The sequence below is a fragment of the Schistocerca cancellata genome, chromosome 5 (assembly GCF_023864275.1).
Source record: "Schistocerca cancellata isolate TAMUIC-IGC-003103 chromosome 5, iqSchCanc2.1, whole genome shotgun sequence".
Taxonomy (NCBI): domain Eukaryota; kingdom Metazoa; phylum Arthropoda; class Insecta; order Orthoptera; family Acrididae; genus Schistocerca; species Schistocerca cancellata.
In genome coordinates this window covers 733,519,162-733,535,554 of record NC_064630.1, presented here as the reverse complement: position 1 = coordinate 733,535,554, position 16,393 = coordinate 733,519,162, and the positions used below count along the sequence as shown (strand labels likewise).

General features: G+C 44.9%; 1 protein-coding gene across 1 annotated transcript in view; it reads right to left on the bottom strand.

The window, feature by feature from the left end:
* The window catches only part of LOC126187326 (integrator complex subunit 7), a 160,479-nt gene that overhangs the window by 117,166 nt on the left and 26,920 nt on the right, over window positions 1-16,393 (bottom strand). Inside the window, 2 exon segments of the mRNA XM_049928344.1 lie at window positions 580-740; window positions 1,386-1,509. Of these exon segments, the coding sequence (XP_049784301.1) occupies window positions 580-740; window positions 1,386-1,509 (285 nt within the window).

The window sequence follows — 16,393 nt, the reverse complement described above, 5'->3', positions numbered from 1 at the left end:
GGAATATTTTAAAGTATTTAAATAAAAAACTTGGACATTGTGTTTATATCAAAATTCACATTAGATATTTGTACAGAAATGTAATGGTTATAGAGTTAAAAGTTCAGTTTATAAGGCGGGCTGAGACCAGAAAGTCATCACAGTTGCACTAGCCAGAAGGGATTACTTACATAAACCACCAGAAATCTCTATTAAAAAAATGATTCCACCCTGCTGCTTGTGAATGCACATTTAGCACATTACAACACCCAACAATTATATGCAGTCAATCATAACAGTAAACCTGCCAATAATTATTGCTCTATATCAACATAAACTACTTACAACTCATGACAGTACATAACCAACACAAAAAAATTTAATTATAAAAGCACATCAGGTTTTGCACAAAAAATTGACTGATATGAGGCTTTTGTTCTTTCAAATCTATACTAGTCTGCTACAGTATTTCAGTGTCAGCATTCAAAATGAATAAAAGTAAGTTTTCTCATTTATTACAAACCATTTTTACATAAAAGGTGGTTTTATGAGAGCTTTACATATGTATACCGTACACTCGCTTTCTGTATCCTGACTTACTTTGACTGTGCAGCAAACTGCATGGCAGCATAAATAGCTGCCTCCACTTCCACAGTGTCATGAGAATCAAGGCTGCGGCGTATACTGTGGTGAACTTGTTGTCGTTCTGGGATGATGCCTGCCACACTGCCAAGTGTTCGCAACGTCAGCGCTCGTGCAACCTGTAAGTAGGTGATTACAGACGGTTTCAGTAGCTTATCCAGAGATTAAACTTGAAATCTGATGGATCAGTAGGATGACAACTTCACTGGCTGGTCATTTTTACCACTTTGATGTAAGATAAAATTGATACTTTTCTGTTTTCCAGAGCTTCAATTTACTCCTACCTCTTTAATGGCACAAGTAGTATCTTTGGGAGGCAGGCTAGATGCCAATAGATCACATCGGAACAAGTGAGAGATGATGTTATTGAAGTATCATCACAATCCTAATGTCCACTGAAAGAGTATGTGTGTGTGTGTGTGTGTGTGTGTGTGTGTGTGTGTGTATGAGAGAGAGAGAGAGAGAGAGAGAGAGAGAGAGAGAGAGAGAGAGATCACGTGACTGCTTGTTTTAGGGGTGAGAAGTATGCTTTACAACAAATGTTTACTCAAATAAACAGTGACACAAGCTGTGACAAGGTTTTAAAATAAAAACAAATGAAACTGTGCAATACCTTTTATAAATCCAATCCTCCACCACAAAAAAGAAAACAGAAAACAATGACATGAGACAGCAGTCCATTGCATTCCAAATTACTTGTTTATTTTTCCCCATATGACATATTAAGCAATTCACATCCACTACAGCTAGCATACAGTACTTACTGGGTCATTTGAGTGTATGACACTGTAGATTCGTCGAACAAATTCATCAACATTTAGTATCTTGTCAAGATGCTTCTCACTCTGCTGACAGACTTGCAGCACCCACACACGGAGAAAGTTGTTCCTGAAAAAAGTTACATGACAAATGAATTACAGCATTGATCTTCGATACTACAGTATACTGTAGTATAGTATAGGACATGGGTAATGGAAAACTCTACATGTGGGTTTAAGTAAAAGGGTATTTGAAAACTGCTGGCACCTTACCCACTTTTTGTGGAATTGAGAGATTTATGCATAAAGTTTCAGCTATACTGAAAAATTTCCTACAATAGATAATACATCAATCTTTTGTCTTAGGTCGCAGGTGTTCAGCTAGAACTTACACTTGACAGCTGTAGATGACATCATGGTCTACGACAGAAACTTTAAGACAGCAACAGCTTTCACAGCGAAGACTCAGATTCAACCACATGTTGAACATTCATACATTCTCTACATTTACACTTTCAAAATACATACTTTTCCACTGTTTCTTGTCTATTGATGTTGTCAGCCATGTTCTACTCATATAATGAGTTCAACAATAATGATAGGATCAGGTAGTGACTGAGGGAGAAGCTGAGAACAATCTTAGTAGAGACTGGGTTTATGGCAGTGTGGGCAGTCAGTCCTAGGTCTTTTCTCTGTCAATTGTCACTTCGATCAGCTCTGGCAATATTTGTTACCAAGAAAAATGCCAAGTTGCACCATGGTTTGCTGTCATAATACAAATATCTTTGTTGGGCATTAATTGCTTGAGTTGTTAAGGGGAACTACTAATATCTGCAGCATAAGATACCAAGAAATTGAAGGAGAATCAGCAAGCTCTACTTCTTTTCTCTTCTTTTTTTGTGCCTTTCTCATGCATCCGCGAAGGGTCAGCACGGTCAATTTAAGGAATGGCCATATTCCCTTCCTGTCACCATGCTGTATTCCCCTCCCCCACCCCACACCAGGGCAGAAAGTATGTACCCCAACTGTCTGTGTGTAGCATTATTTATGTGAAAGTTTGCGAAAGTTTTCTAAATGTTTGTGAACCATGTAACTGAGGCAGATGTGGGTACCTGCATAGTCTTCACCTAGGTTGGTTGGTTGGTAGGTTTAAAAGTGGGAGAAGGGACCAAACTACGAGGTCATCGGTCCCTTGTCCCTAATAAAACAATGCCACAAGTGTGAGAATAAAAAGGACGAAACATATAACACAAAACAGACAGAAAGGAAAAGCTGCAAGAATGAAGGGAAGGCAACGAACACTAAAAGGAACAAAAGAAGACAAGAAAACAACAGAGACACACTATAAACAGAAGAGAGTAACACATGAAAGCAGATTACAGTGGCTGGCCAACCAGGAGAATAAAAAGGAAAAGCCAGCCACTCTGCAACACATTAAAACCTCCACCCTAAAAGCACTAGGGTGGAGGACACAGAGGGACAAAGGACATGCACTAAAAACTCCATAGAAGTATAAAACCCACTCTCACGGATAAAACGTAAAACTAAAGCTGCTGTGGAGGCATTGTCGCACAAACCCAAAGGCAGGGTGCTGGGAAAGTTAAAAGTTTGCTGCAGAGCGACTAAAAGTGGGCAGTCCAGCAAGAGGTGGACGACTGTCATTTGGAAGTCACAGCAACACTGAGGTGGGTCCTTGCGACGGAGTAGGTAACCATACGTTAGCCATGTATGGCCAATGTGGAGCCAGCAGAGGACAACTGATTCCCTGTGAGAGGCCTGCATGGAAGACTTCCACACATTCATAGTTTCCTTAATGACACAAAGTTTGTTGTGCATGCTGTTATACCATTCCGGCTCCCAAAGCCGGAAAACCCTGCAGTGTAAGACAGAACACAGGACAGCTTCGGAGATGCCTATCTCCAGAAGCGGTTTCTGCGTCGTCTGTTTGGCCAGCCTGTCAGCAAGTTCATTGCCGGGGATTCCAATGTGTCCTGGGATCCACACAAACACTACAGAATGACGAGACTGTTCCAGGGCATTGATGGACTCCTGAATGGACGCTACCAGAGGGTGGCGAGGGTAACACTGGTCGACAGCTTGTAGGCTGCTCAATGAGTCAGTATACACGAGAAATGACTCACCAGGGTGGGAGCAGATGTACTCAAGAGCACGAGATATGGCTGCCAGCTCTGCAGTGAAAACACTGCAGCCAACAGGCAAGAAGTGCTGCTCAATATGTCCTCCATGAACATATGTGAAGCCTACGTGACCATCAGTCATTGAGCCATTGGTGTAAACCGCTTCAGAGCCCCGGAACATGTAAAAAATCAGGAGGAAGTGCCAGCGGAGAGCGGCGGGGTTAACGGAGTCCTTAGGGCCATGCAAAAGGTCCCGACGAAGCTGCGGCCGAGGTGTACACCATGAGGGCGTACGTAAACAGACTGCAAGTAGAGGTGGTAAAGAGAAGGACTCCAGTTCGGAGAGAAGGGACCGCACGTGAACCGCAATCGTTAGCCCCAATCTGGGCTGCCGATGCGGGAGATGGACTGCCGTGGGCGGGAGAAGGAGACGGTAATTCAGATGCTCAGAGTAACTACGAATGTGTGTTGTGTAACTGGCAAGTAGTTGCGCACATCTGATCTGCAGTGGAGGGACACCAGCCTCCACCAGTACACTGGTCACCGGACTTGTCCTAAAAGCACAGGGTTGAGTAAATGCAATGCTGAAGGTGCTGCCAAACCATAAATCACACTCCCATAGTGAATTTGGGATTGGACAAGGGCTCTGTAGAGCTGCTGCAGCAGCATGCACTGATCTGCACCCCCATTGGTGTTGCTCAGGCAATGGAGGGCATTGAGGTGCTGCCAGCACTTCTGCTTAAGCTGACAAAGATGTGGGAGCCAAGTCAATCAAGCAACAAAAACCAGTCCTAGGAATTGATATGTCTCCACTACAAAGAGTGGATCATCATTAAGGTAAAGTGCCGGTTCCGGATGAACAGCATGACTTTGCGGCTGAAAACTGGAAGCCATGGGCTACAGCCCATGACTGCGCCTTGTGGATGGGTCCCTGGGGGCGACGCTCAGCAACAACAGTACTGGAGCAGCAGTACGAAATGCAGAAGTCATCTGCATACAGAGAAGGTGAGATGGAGGACCCGACAGCTGCTGCTAGACCATTAATGGCTACTAAAAATAGAGAGACACACAACACAGAGCCCTGCGGGACTCCATTCTCCTCGATATGGATGGAACTATGGGAGTCACCAACTTGGAGATGGAAAATACGGACTGACAGGAACTTTTGGATAAAAATTTGGAGTGCTCCCCAGAGACCCCACTCATACAATGCGGCAATGATATGATGTTGCCAAGTCACGTCGTATGCTTTACATAAGTCAAAAAAGACGGCAATCAGGTGTTGCCATCTGGAAAAGGCTTTTCGGATAGCAGACTCGATGGACACAAGATTATCAGTGGTAGAGCGACCCAGGTGGAAGCCACCCTGAAATGGAGCCAGCAAGCCACGTGACTCCAGGACCCAACCCAACCACCGACATACCATACATTCCAGCAGCTTACAAAGAATGTTGGTGAGGCTGATGAGCCAATAGCTATCCACATCAAGTGGGTTTTTACCGGGTTTCAGCAGTGGAATGATGGTGCTCTCCCGCCATTGCGATGGAAAGACGCCATTGCACCAGATCCGGTTGAAGATGACGAGATGATGTCGCTTGTAGTCAGATGAAAGATGTTTAATCATCTGGCTGTGGATGCAATCAGGCCAAGAAGCTGTGTCGGGGCAATTTGCAAGGTCACTGAGGAGCTCCCACCCTGTGGGGCAGTGACAGGAAGACGGGGAAGTGGTCACTACCACACAGGTCGTCATGTGCTCTCCAGTGGATAGATGGGAGAAGTCCTGGGCTGCAAATTGATAAATCAATGGCCGAGTAACTACCATGAGCCACACTGAAATGTGTGGCAGCCCCAGTATTTAAGAGGCAGAGGTAAAATTGCGACAGTAAAGTTTCGACATCTCTGCCTCGGCCAGTGAGCAAGGTACGACCTCACAAGGGGTAATGGGCATTAAAATCTCCCAGAAGTAGGAAAGGTTTAGGGAGTAGGTCAATCAGTGCAGCTAATACATTCAGGGGTTCTGCACCATCTGGAGGAAGATAAACATTGCAGACAGTTATTACCTGCGTCATCCTTATTCTGACAGGCACAGCCTCAAGATGGGTTTGAAGGAGCACATGCTCACAACAGACCGAGTTTAGGACATAAACGCAAACTCCACCTGACACTTGATTAAAGTCGCTACAATTCCTGTAATATCCCTTATAGCCACAGAGGGCAGGGGTCCACGTTGTTGGGAACCAGGTTTCCTGGAGGGCAATGCAGATAGCAGGTGTAAAGCTTAACAGTTGCCGTAGCTCAGCCAGGCGGTGGAAAAAACTGCTGCAATTCCACTGGAGGATGACATCGTGAGACTGGGAAGGCATGGAACATTCAGTGATGCAGTTTACGCCTCAGAGTCACTTGCTGCCACCAATTTATTGCCTGAGAAGTATATATCCATTGGGGAATGTTCATCAGATATGGTGGACACCGGGGAAATAAAATACCTGGGGCAGACCAAAACTAGCAAAACAATAACTGCTGCCTTGCAGTTGGGAGTTGGGTCTCCAAAGGTTAAGGGAAGAAGGGGAGAAAACCTTGATTAAAAATCACCCGTCCCCTGGGAGGGGTTGGACGCAGGGTTGACAGCCCGCTCTGTACAAAACAACTGTTGCGAAACTTCTACAAAGTAAAGTTGGACGGATGAAGGAAGACGGACCTGGCATGGAAAAGGACAAAGAGAATGGAATACAAGTAAATGAAGGAGGGAAAATTAGGAAGAAGAGAAATATAAGGCATAGAACTGAAAGTAATGATGGATCAAATAATGAGTCTGAAGCAAAGTATAATAGCACTACAAGAAATTAGATGGACAGGGAGTGGAGTTTTAGAAAAGAATGAGGCGAATATATATTCTGAAGCAGCAGTGAAAGAAATCACCAGCTGGGGACAGGATTTGTTGTACACCATCAGTTAAAGCATTTGGTAATAGGGTTTACACCCATTAGTCCAAGATTATCAACACTCAGGATAAAGGGGAAATTCTTTAACTACTCCATAATAATGCCCATGCACCAACAGAAGAATCTGAAGAAGAGAAAGAAGTATTCTATGAATCTTTGGAAAGAGTATATGATGAGTGCCCAGGGCATGATATTAAAATAATAGCTGGAGACCTAAACGCTCAGGTGGGGAAAGAACAGATTTATAGACCAATAATTGGCCCCCACAGAAAACAAGCAACAAGTAATGATAACGGAACAAGGCTTATACTGTTCGCAGAATCTAGAAATATGGTAACAGGATCAACACTGTTCCCACATAAAGAAATTCATAGGCGAACATAGAACTCACCGGATGGAAACACAGTAAACTAGATCAACCATGTGTTGATAGATCTGAGACACAAATCGAACCTATTGGACGTGAGGAGTCTCAGAGGCTCAAACATAGATACAGATCATTTTCTGGTATGGGCACAGGTGAGGGCAAGGATATCTAATGCAGCGAAAGGAGACCGACCCAGGGCACAGAAATATAATATAACAACTTTAGAATCAGTGGAAGTAAGAGAACAGTATTAGGAGAAGATAACTCGGATTCTGCAAAACGCTGTAGAATATAACAATATTGAAGATCAGTGGGAAGCGATAAAAACGATGGTGGAGACATTGGCAATAGAGATACTTGGAGTTGGGATAAGACAAGTAAGACCATGATGGTTTGATACTGAATGCGAAATAGTAACTGAAGAAAAGAACAACGCATATAGGAGGACACTGCGATCACACTGTACGAGGAGGATAGTAGAAGAATACAAAGAAAAACAGAGGATTGAAAAGAGGACTCACCAAAGAAAAAAGAGAGAATTGATGAAAGCAAGTGTCAAAGAAATGGAGCTCATGAGAAGCAAAACTGAAATAAGAAAATTCTATAGAGAGGTGAATGCAGCACAGAAGACTTTTGGTAGCAAAACAAGCTTAATAAAAGATGAGACAGGGAATATAATAAGTGAAGAGAAGGGAATATGCGAAAGATGGCGCATGTATTTTGATACTCTCCTCAACCCTAGAATAATTATACCAGAGAACCCAACCAACACGAGTGGCGAAGAGGACCCAGACAACAACACTACCCCACCAAATATAGAAGAAGTGAAAACTGCCATGAAGAAATTGAAAAACAACAAGGCAACAGGGACAGATGGTATTCCAGCAGAACTGTTTAAGCAAGGAGGCAGAGAGCTGGAACACAGCCTTCTGAAAATGGTCACCAGAATATGGGAAGAGGAGAAAATGCCCCAACAATGGAAAGAGCATATCATATGTCCCATATATAAGAAAGGAGATAAGATGGAGTGTGACAATGACAGAGGGATCACACTACTTAATTTGGGATATAAAATACTCTTTTAATATACTAGTCGACAGAATACTCCCGATCATACAGAGGGAGACGGGGCCGTACCAATGCGGATTCCTTCCTGGGAAGTCAACTATAGATCAAATATTCACCTTAAGACAAATCCTTGAAAAAAACAAATGAATACGGAGTTGGCACGCATCACCTCTTTATAGATTTCAAAGCAATTTATGATAGCATAAATAGAGAGCAGTTATATCAAGCTCTAGATGAACTGGGAATCTCTAAAAAGTTGGTAGGGTTGGTGAGAATGACAATGAGCGAAACACAAGGTAGTGTAAGAATATGGGGAATGATGTCCAACACACTGAGTATTAAAAATGGAGTGTGACGAGGGGATGCATAGGCATGCCTTCTCTTTAATGCCGCCCTGGAGAAGGTGATGAGAAACACAAACCTTCTGAATAGGGGAACGATCCTTCTATAAATCAGTGCAGATACTGGCCTACACAGATGACATAGATACAATAGCAAGAACCCAAAAAGCAATGGAAGAGACATTTACAGCTCTTGAACAGGCCAGTAGGAACATGGGGTTAATTATTAATGAACAAAAAACAAAATATATGGCAGCTGGAAAAGCACATAGAGAAAATATGCCAAATGCAATAACAATGGGCAATTATACATTTGACAGAGTTGAACATTTCAAGTATCTGGGCTCGACAGTTACACATCTAAATGATACCTCCTATGAAATTAAGCAGAGATTAATACTGGCCAACAGAGCCTATTTTGCCCTAACAAGACTTCTATCCTCAAGACTCCTGACTTGTACCACAAAATTAACTATGTATAAATCACTTATATGACCAGGGCTTACACATGCCTCTGAAGCCTGAACATTAACAACTAAAGATATTGAAACACTGGATGCATTTGAAAGAAAGGTACTTAGACGAATTATCGGCCCAATCTGTGAAAGAGGAAGATGGAGGAGGAGATACAACCATGAGTTGTATATCATATACAAAGGCCAATCCATCAGAAGGATAGTGAAATCATCCAGACTGAGGTGGTCGAGACATGTGGCTCACATGAATGATACAGAAGTACCAAAATTAATATTACAAGGAAAGCCAGGAGGGCAGAGAGGACGTGGTCGACCAAGAGCCAGATGGGAAGATAGAATAATCGAAGATCTTAGGGAGATGGGCTATAGAAACTGGAGAGTATTGGCAAAGGACCGAGAGAAATGGAAGGAAATTGTAGAAGAGGCCAAGGCTCATCATGAGCTGAAGAAGAAGAAGAAGAAGAAGAAGAAGAAGAAGAAGAGTCTATATCCATTGTGTCGGAGGGTCTGATGAGATCTAGGTCCTCAGTGGATGCCAAAATCTCCACTCCATCCTCAGTTGCAGAGCTTGTAGGTAGCGGTGGTGTAGGTGTCACCGCAATTTCCTTGGTCTTAGGGGTTTTCTTTTTGGATTTCTCTCGCTGCTCCTTAGGTTTCCCTAGCTGGGAGGACTTCACTGGCTCAGTCTCCGGGACTGACGATGAGTGTGAAGCCCTACAACCAGCTACTTTTGAGCTCTGCAGCCACTGGGCGGGTGTCGTCTTTCCCACTACAAGAAACCTGGGAAGGGAGTGCCCAATGGACCCCTTCCTAGCGAGAGAAGCCGAAGAAGACTTACCCTCTTCAGGCTTAGAAGTTGGGATATGGACATCCCCGATGGATGGGCGGTGATGGTGGTGGTGGTGGTGGTGGTGGTGGTGGTGGTGGTGGGGTGGGGTGGGGAGGTGGGGGGGGGGGGGAAGGTTGCTCCTGAAGTAGGTGATGCAGGAGCAACAGGGAGGGAAACGCCCCCCACCATCAAAGGAGCAGGTGTAGTCTTCTGGCTCTGAGAGGTGACATGGGTTGGCGGAGCTGATGGTGCCAGAACTGTTGTAGAGAGCAGCGTAAGATGATGTCATATGCATAGGATGCAGGTGTTCAAATTTTCTCTTAGCCTCAGTGTAGGTCAGTCAGTCCAGGGTCTTGTACTCCATGATTTTCCTTTCTTTCTGGAGAATCCTGCAGTCAGGCAAGCAAGGCGAATGGTGCTCTCCGCAGCTGACACAGATGAGAGGGGTGCACATGGAGTATTACTGGGATGTGATGGGCATCCGCAATCTCGGCATGTGACGCTGGAAGACATATGGCTGAACTTCCTGCACTTAAAGCACCGCATCGGGGGAGGGATATAGGGCTTTACGTCACACCGGTAGACCATCACCTTGACCTTCTCGGGCAAAGTATCACCCTCAAAGGCCAAGATGAAGGCACCGGTGGCAACCTGATTATCCTTCGGACCCTGGTGGACACGCTGGACGAAATGCACACCTCACCGCTCTAAATTGGTGCGTAGCTCATCGTCGGACTGCAAAAGAAGGTCTCTGAAATATGATACCCTGGTCCATATTTATGGGGCGAGATGGTTACCGAAATATCCCCTAGCTTGTACCAAGCGAGTAACTCCCGTGACTGGGCAGAGGATGCTGTTTTGATCAAGACTGACCCAGATCTCATTTTGGACAAGCCCTCCACCTCCCTGAACATCCTCTACATGCTCAACAAAAAACTGTGGTCTCATCGTCATGAATGATTCCCATCAGCTCTTGAACATAGAAGGTACTGGGGCGAATAAGATCTGCTGCCATCCTTAGCTTGACGTTCTTCCCATGGTGTGGCCAGGGAGGGGACGCTTAGAGACTGTTGATGTTTGACCATCAGCAAGAGATGATGTACTACGCTTCATGGAGTGTCATCAGCCCTGTTGCCACCCTCTCCAACCAGGGGCCCTCCCCACACGCGCCACCCAGCCGCAGCAAAGGCCACCTGGCAGGATGGCCATTGCCGGGTGTCCCGATGCTCCAGGGGGATGGGCAACTATTCCTTGGCATACGTGGGGAGTTAACGGTACAAGCATCAGCAGAGTGATCCCTTTGTGGTCAGGGGGCTACAACCAACAGGGTACATGGCGGCCCCACCACAATGGACTGGCTACCGTGCTGGATACCAGGTGCAAAAAAGTCCATGGTCATTGTCGGCACAGAAATTGACACTGCATAGTGCATGGTGGAAAACACTCCCAGGAAGGTGTCCTCGCCCAAGAGATGGAGAGTGGGCAGGACTGCAATGCGACGATGAGAAAGTAGGCTAAAGATCTCAATGCACGATGGACACGATGCACCTTGTAAGGCGCTCTTCCCCAACTGGCTCACTCTTCGGGAAAATTTGAAGAATGGAGGACAAATCCTACAGGGGACCATCACTTAAAGGCCGAAACTTGCGAAACTCCTTTTAGTCACCTCGTACAACAGGCAGGAATACCTCGGGCCTATTCTAACCCCCAGACCCACAGGGCGGTTTCTTGGGAGAAAGTATGGGATAGAGTAGTGTTCACCTGCACCTTAAATGTGCGTTCTGTCATGAATTCACAGATGAAAAGGGGAGCCGACCTCAAAAGCCCCAGGAGAACAGAGTGCGGAGGATGCCTGTCCTCCAACAGGTACCATATACCCTCTCCAGATCAAAAAATGTAGCTACCATTTGGCGTATCCTGAGCAAATTGTTCATGGCATAAGTAGAGACAGCAACAAGATGGTCAACTGCAGAACGATGCTTTTGGAAACCGCATTAGGCAGTTGTTAAAAGGTTTCGGGACTCCAGCCACCAGCCTAAACGGCAATTTACCACATGCTCCAAAACCGTACAGACACTACTCATGAGAGAAATGGGGCGATAGCTAGAGGGAGAGATGTTTGTCCTTTCCAGGTTTCGGAACAGGAATGATGATAGCTTCCTGCCATCTTCGGGGAAAGGTACTGTCAGTCCCAATTCGATTAGAAAGGCAAAGGAGATAACGCAGACTACGACATGATAAATGCAGCAACATTTGGACGTGGATGCCATCCAGTACTGGGGTGGAAGAACAAGAGGAACAGAGTGCGTGTTGAAGTTCCCGTTTAGAAAAAAAGGTATTATAGCTTTCGCTATTTTCAGATGAGAAGCAAGAGTCACACTTCTGCTGCTTGTTTCTTCAAGAGAAAGGCTGGTGGGTAATTAGAAGAGCTCGAAATCTCAGTGATGTGTTGACCCAATGAGTTAGAAATTGCAACTGGGCCCACAAAGGTACCTTGCGTGACAGTTAGCCCAGAGACCGGGGAAAAACTAGACGTGCCGGATAACCATCAAATTTGACTCCTAACTACAGTTATTGGAGTGATGGTGTTACAGGAGCTGGTAAAGAAATCCCAGCTTGCCTTCTTGCTATCACGTATGATGTGACGGCAACACACACCTAACTGCTTATAGCGGGAACAGTTGGGCAATGTAGGATGATGGCGGAAAACATGAAGAGCACGTCTCCGCTCGCATACTGTGTCATGGCACACCTCGTTCCACCAAGGAACTGAGGGAAGCCGGGGAAAATGGAAGGGACAAGGTAATGAACATTCCGCAACTGTAAGAATAACTTCCATAACATGAGTGACCTCAGCATTGATGCTAGGAAATGGACAGTCATCAAATGTTGCTATAGAGGAGAAAAAGTGTCGATTTGGCTTGGAAAACTTACAGCCTCTTGGGTACACAGATGGCAGTTGTGGCTGTAAACGAAGGACACGTGGAAAATGGTCACTTGAGTGAGTATCAGCAAGAGTGAACCATTCAAAGTGCCAAACTAGCAGAACAGTATCAACCAAAAGGTCCAAGTGACCAGCAAATGGAGGCATGGAGGCGGGGGAAGGGGGAGGGGAGCTGACCAAGGAGATGAAGGAGATCGGCTCTTGCCATTGGTGTGGTCGATGGAATGTATACAGGGTGGTCCATTGATCGGGACAAGGCCAGATATCTCACAGAATAAGAATCAAATAAAAAACTACAAAGAACGAGACTTGTCTAGCTTGAAGGGGGAAACCAGATGGCGCTATGGTAGGCCAGCTAGATGGCGCTGTCATAGGTCAAACGGATATCAACTGCATTTTTTTAAAAATAGGAACCCCCATTTTTATTACATATTCATGTAGTACGTAAAGTAAAATGAATGTTTTACTTGGACCACTTTTTTTGCTTTGTGATGGATGTCACTGTAATAGTCACAAACATATGGCTCACAATTTTAGATGAACAGTTGGTAACAAGTAGGTTTTTTAAATTAAAATACAGAACGTAGATACATTTGAACATTTTATTTCGGTTGTTCCAATGTGATACATGTACTTTTGTTAACTTACATTTCTGAGAATGCATGCTGCTACAGTGTGATTACCTGTAAATACCACATTAATGCAATAAATGCTCACAAAATGATGTCCGTCAACCTCAATGCATTTGGTAATACGTGTAACGACAATCCTTCTGTAATGTTCGCACATGCATTGACAATGCGCTGACACTTGCTGTCAGGCGTTGTCGGTGGATCACGATAGCAAATATCCTTCAACTTTCCCCACAGAAAGAAATCCGGGGACGTCAGATCGGGTGAACATGTGGGCCATGTAATGGTGCTTTGACGACCAATCCACCTGTCATGAAATATGCTATTCAATACCGCTTCAACCGCACGTAAGCTATGTGCTGGACATCCATTATGTTGGAAGTACATTGCCATCCTGTCATGCAGTTAAACATCTTGTAGTAACATCGGTAGAACATTACGTAAGAAATCAGCATACAATGCACCATTTAGATTGCCATCAATAAAATGGGAGCGAATTATCCTTCCTCCCATAATGCCGCACCATACATTAACCAGCCAAGGTCGCTGATGTTCCACTTGTCGCAGCCATTGTGGATTTTCTGTTGCCCAATAGTGCACATTATGCCGGTTTACGTTATTGCTGTTGGTGAATGATGCTTCGTCGCTAAATAGAACGCATGCAAAAAATCTGTTATCATCCCGTAATTTCTCTCGTGCCCAGTGGCAGAACTGTAAATGACGTTCAAAGTCGTTGCCATGCAATTCCTGGTGCATAGAAATATGGTACGGGTGCAATCAACGTTGATGTAGCATTCTCAACACCGACGTTTGTGAGATTCCTGATTCTCGTGCAATTTGTCTGCTACTGATGTGTGGATTAGCCGCAACAGCAGCTAAAACACCTACTTGGGCATCATCATTTGTTGCAGGTCGTGGTTGGCGTTTCACATGTGGCTAAACACTTCCTGTTTCCTTAAATAATGTAACTATCCAGCGAACGGTCCGGACACTTGGATGATGTCATCCAGGATACCGAGCAGCATACATATCACATGCCCACTGGGCATTTTGGTCACAATATCCATACATCAACACGATATCGACCTTTTCCGCAATTGGTAAACGGTACATTTTAACATGGGTAATGTATCACGAAGCAAATACCATCCACACTGGCGGAGTGTTACATGATACCACGTACTTATACGTTTGACTATTACAGCGCCATCTATCACAAAGCGAAAAAAGTGGTCCAACTAAAACATACATATTTCTTTACGTACTACATGAATATGTAATAAAAATGGGGGTTCCTATTTTAAAAAACACAGTTGATATCCATTTGACCTATGGCAGCGCCATCTAGCGGGCCAACCATAGCGCCATCTGGTTTCCCCCTTCAAGCTAGAAAAGTTTTGTTCTTTGTAGTTTTTTCGTTTGATGCTTACTTTGTGAGATATTTGGGACAGTCACTATCAATGGACCACCCTGTATGGTACAAAGAGATATGGTGTCTCCAGAAAAGGAAAGATATACAGCAACAACTTGACAGGAACTGTGAAAGGGGATTGGGCGATAATGGATAGTATCATGGAGAAGAATCGTAAGCCCCCGTGTGCCAGAACGTCCATCAACAGGGAGGAGATCAAACTGGACGGTTTGGAAATGAGAGAAGACAAAGCGATCATGGGAATGTGGCTTTGTTTCCTGAAGACAGATCGTGATTGGGGAGTAAGGTCGTAAGAGGATCGACAGTTCATACCGATTAGAGTGAATTCTGCAGATATTGCAATGGATAATTGACATAGGGTGGACAAAAAAGGGAAAAATCTCACTATGCTTGCCATCAACTCAGCGACCGCTGAGAGCCAGTGATCGATGGTGTGGAATGGCATTCAGCCAGAGGCAGAAGATCCTGATCCATAGGTTGTTTGGGGGCAGCTCCCGCTGCCGGTGATCAGCTGGTTGATCAGCCGCCGGTGAAGTGTCTCAGCGACACGGAAGGTGGTCAAGGGCGACTACTGCTGAGTGGTGCTGTAGAAGAGACACTTGTGGTGGAGAAGGAGAGGAACTGTGTTTCTTACGAGCTTTCTTGGAAGCAGGATGTTGAGATGAAGGAGGAGTTGAGGGTTGTGAGGTCTGGGGATGTAGAAAATCTTCATGAGTAGGCTCTTTTTTTGTAAGTCCGGATGTCCAATTCTGGGGTCTGTGATTTAGCAGGAGTGATGAAGGTTGAGCCTTAGAGTGAGCAGGTGAAAGTGGGGAGGCTGAACAGGTGATCTTTGGGCTGGCCGATTTGACAACCGTGGCGCTAAAGGTGAGATTGCTAGTTTGCATGGCCACCACCTTAGTAGGTCGAGAAGAGGCGAGGACAATGCTATATTTACCCACTGGGAGCACAATGGGCTTTCTACTGGCGATTAACTTATGAGCAGCAATGGTAGACACCTTTTACTTCACTCGGATTTCCTGAATAATTCATTCATCTTTAAACACAGGGCAATCTAGAGGAAGCAGCTTGCTCGCCCATACAGTTGAAGCAACGAGGGGACGGGGGTGGACAATCACCCGCATGGGCATCCCTGCCACAGGTAATGCATTTGGCTGGATTGGAACATGACTGGTGGGTATGATTAAACCTCTGTCATTGATAGCAACATGTATGGTTGGCGATGTAAGGGCGAACTGAAATTATCTCATAGCTCACTTTAATGTTCGATGTAAGTTGAACTCTGACAGATGTCAACAAGAGAGTGCAGGTCAGTGCCAAGTCCTTTACAATCCTTTTCATTACTCAATGTACGGCCATTACTCCCTCATCAGACAGTTAATTTTGAATCTCCTCCTTTGATAAACTGTTGAGTGATCCTGTATAAACCACATCATGCAATGAGTTTAAAGTACGGTGTGCATCCTCCCTGACGTGGAAGGTGTGTAGCACTGTAGATCAAAGCAATTTGTGTGCCTGGAGGGCACTGTCTGTTTCTAATGACAAGGTGCCATTTCATAACCTGGAACAAGACTTTACAGGACCTGCAATTGCATCAACACCTTTCTGAATAATGAAAGGGTTTACTGTTGAGAAGTCTTGACCTTCACTAGACTGAGAAACAACTAGGAACTCTGGCACTGATGGAAGAATTTTCTGTGGCTGAGACTCATCTAGCTTTCTCTTGTGGGCAGAAGATACCAGCCTGGGTAATCACCCCTCCCTGGGCCTGGCCTTTACTAGGGGGTATGTACGTCTCCTACTTGTCTACCCGGGGCGAGGAATTATGCATTATCCTATCACTGG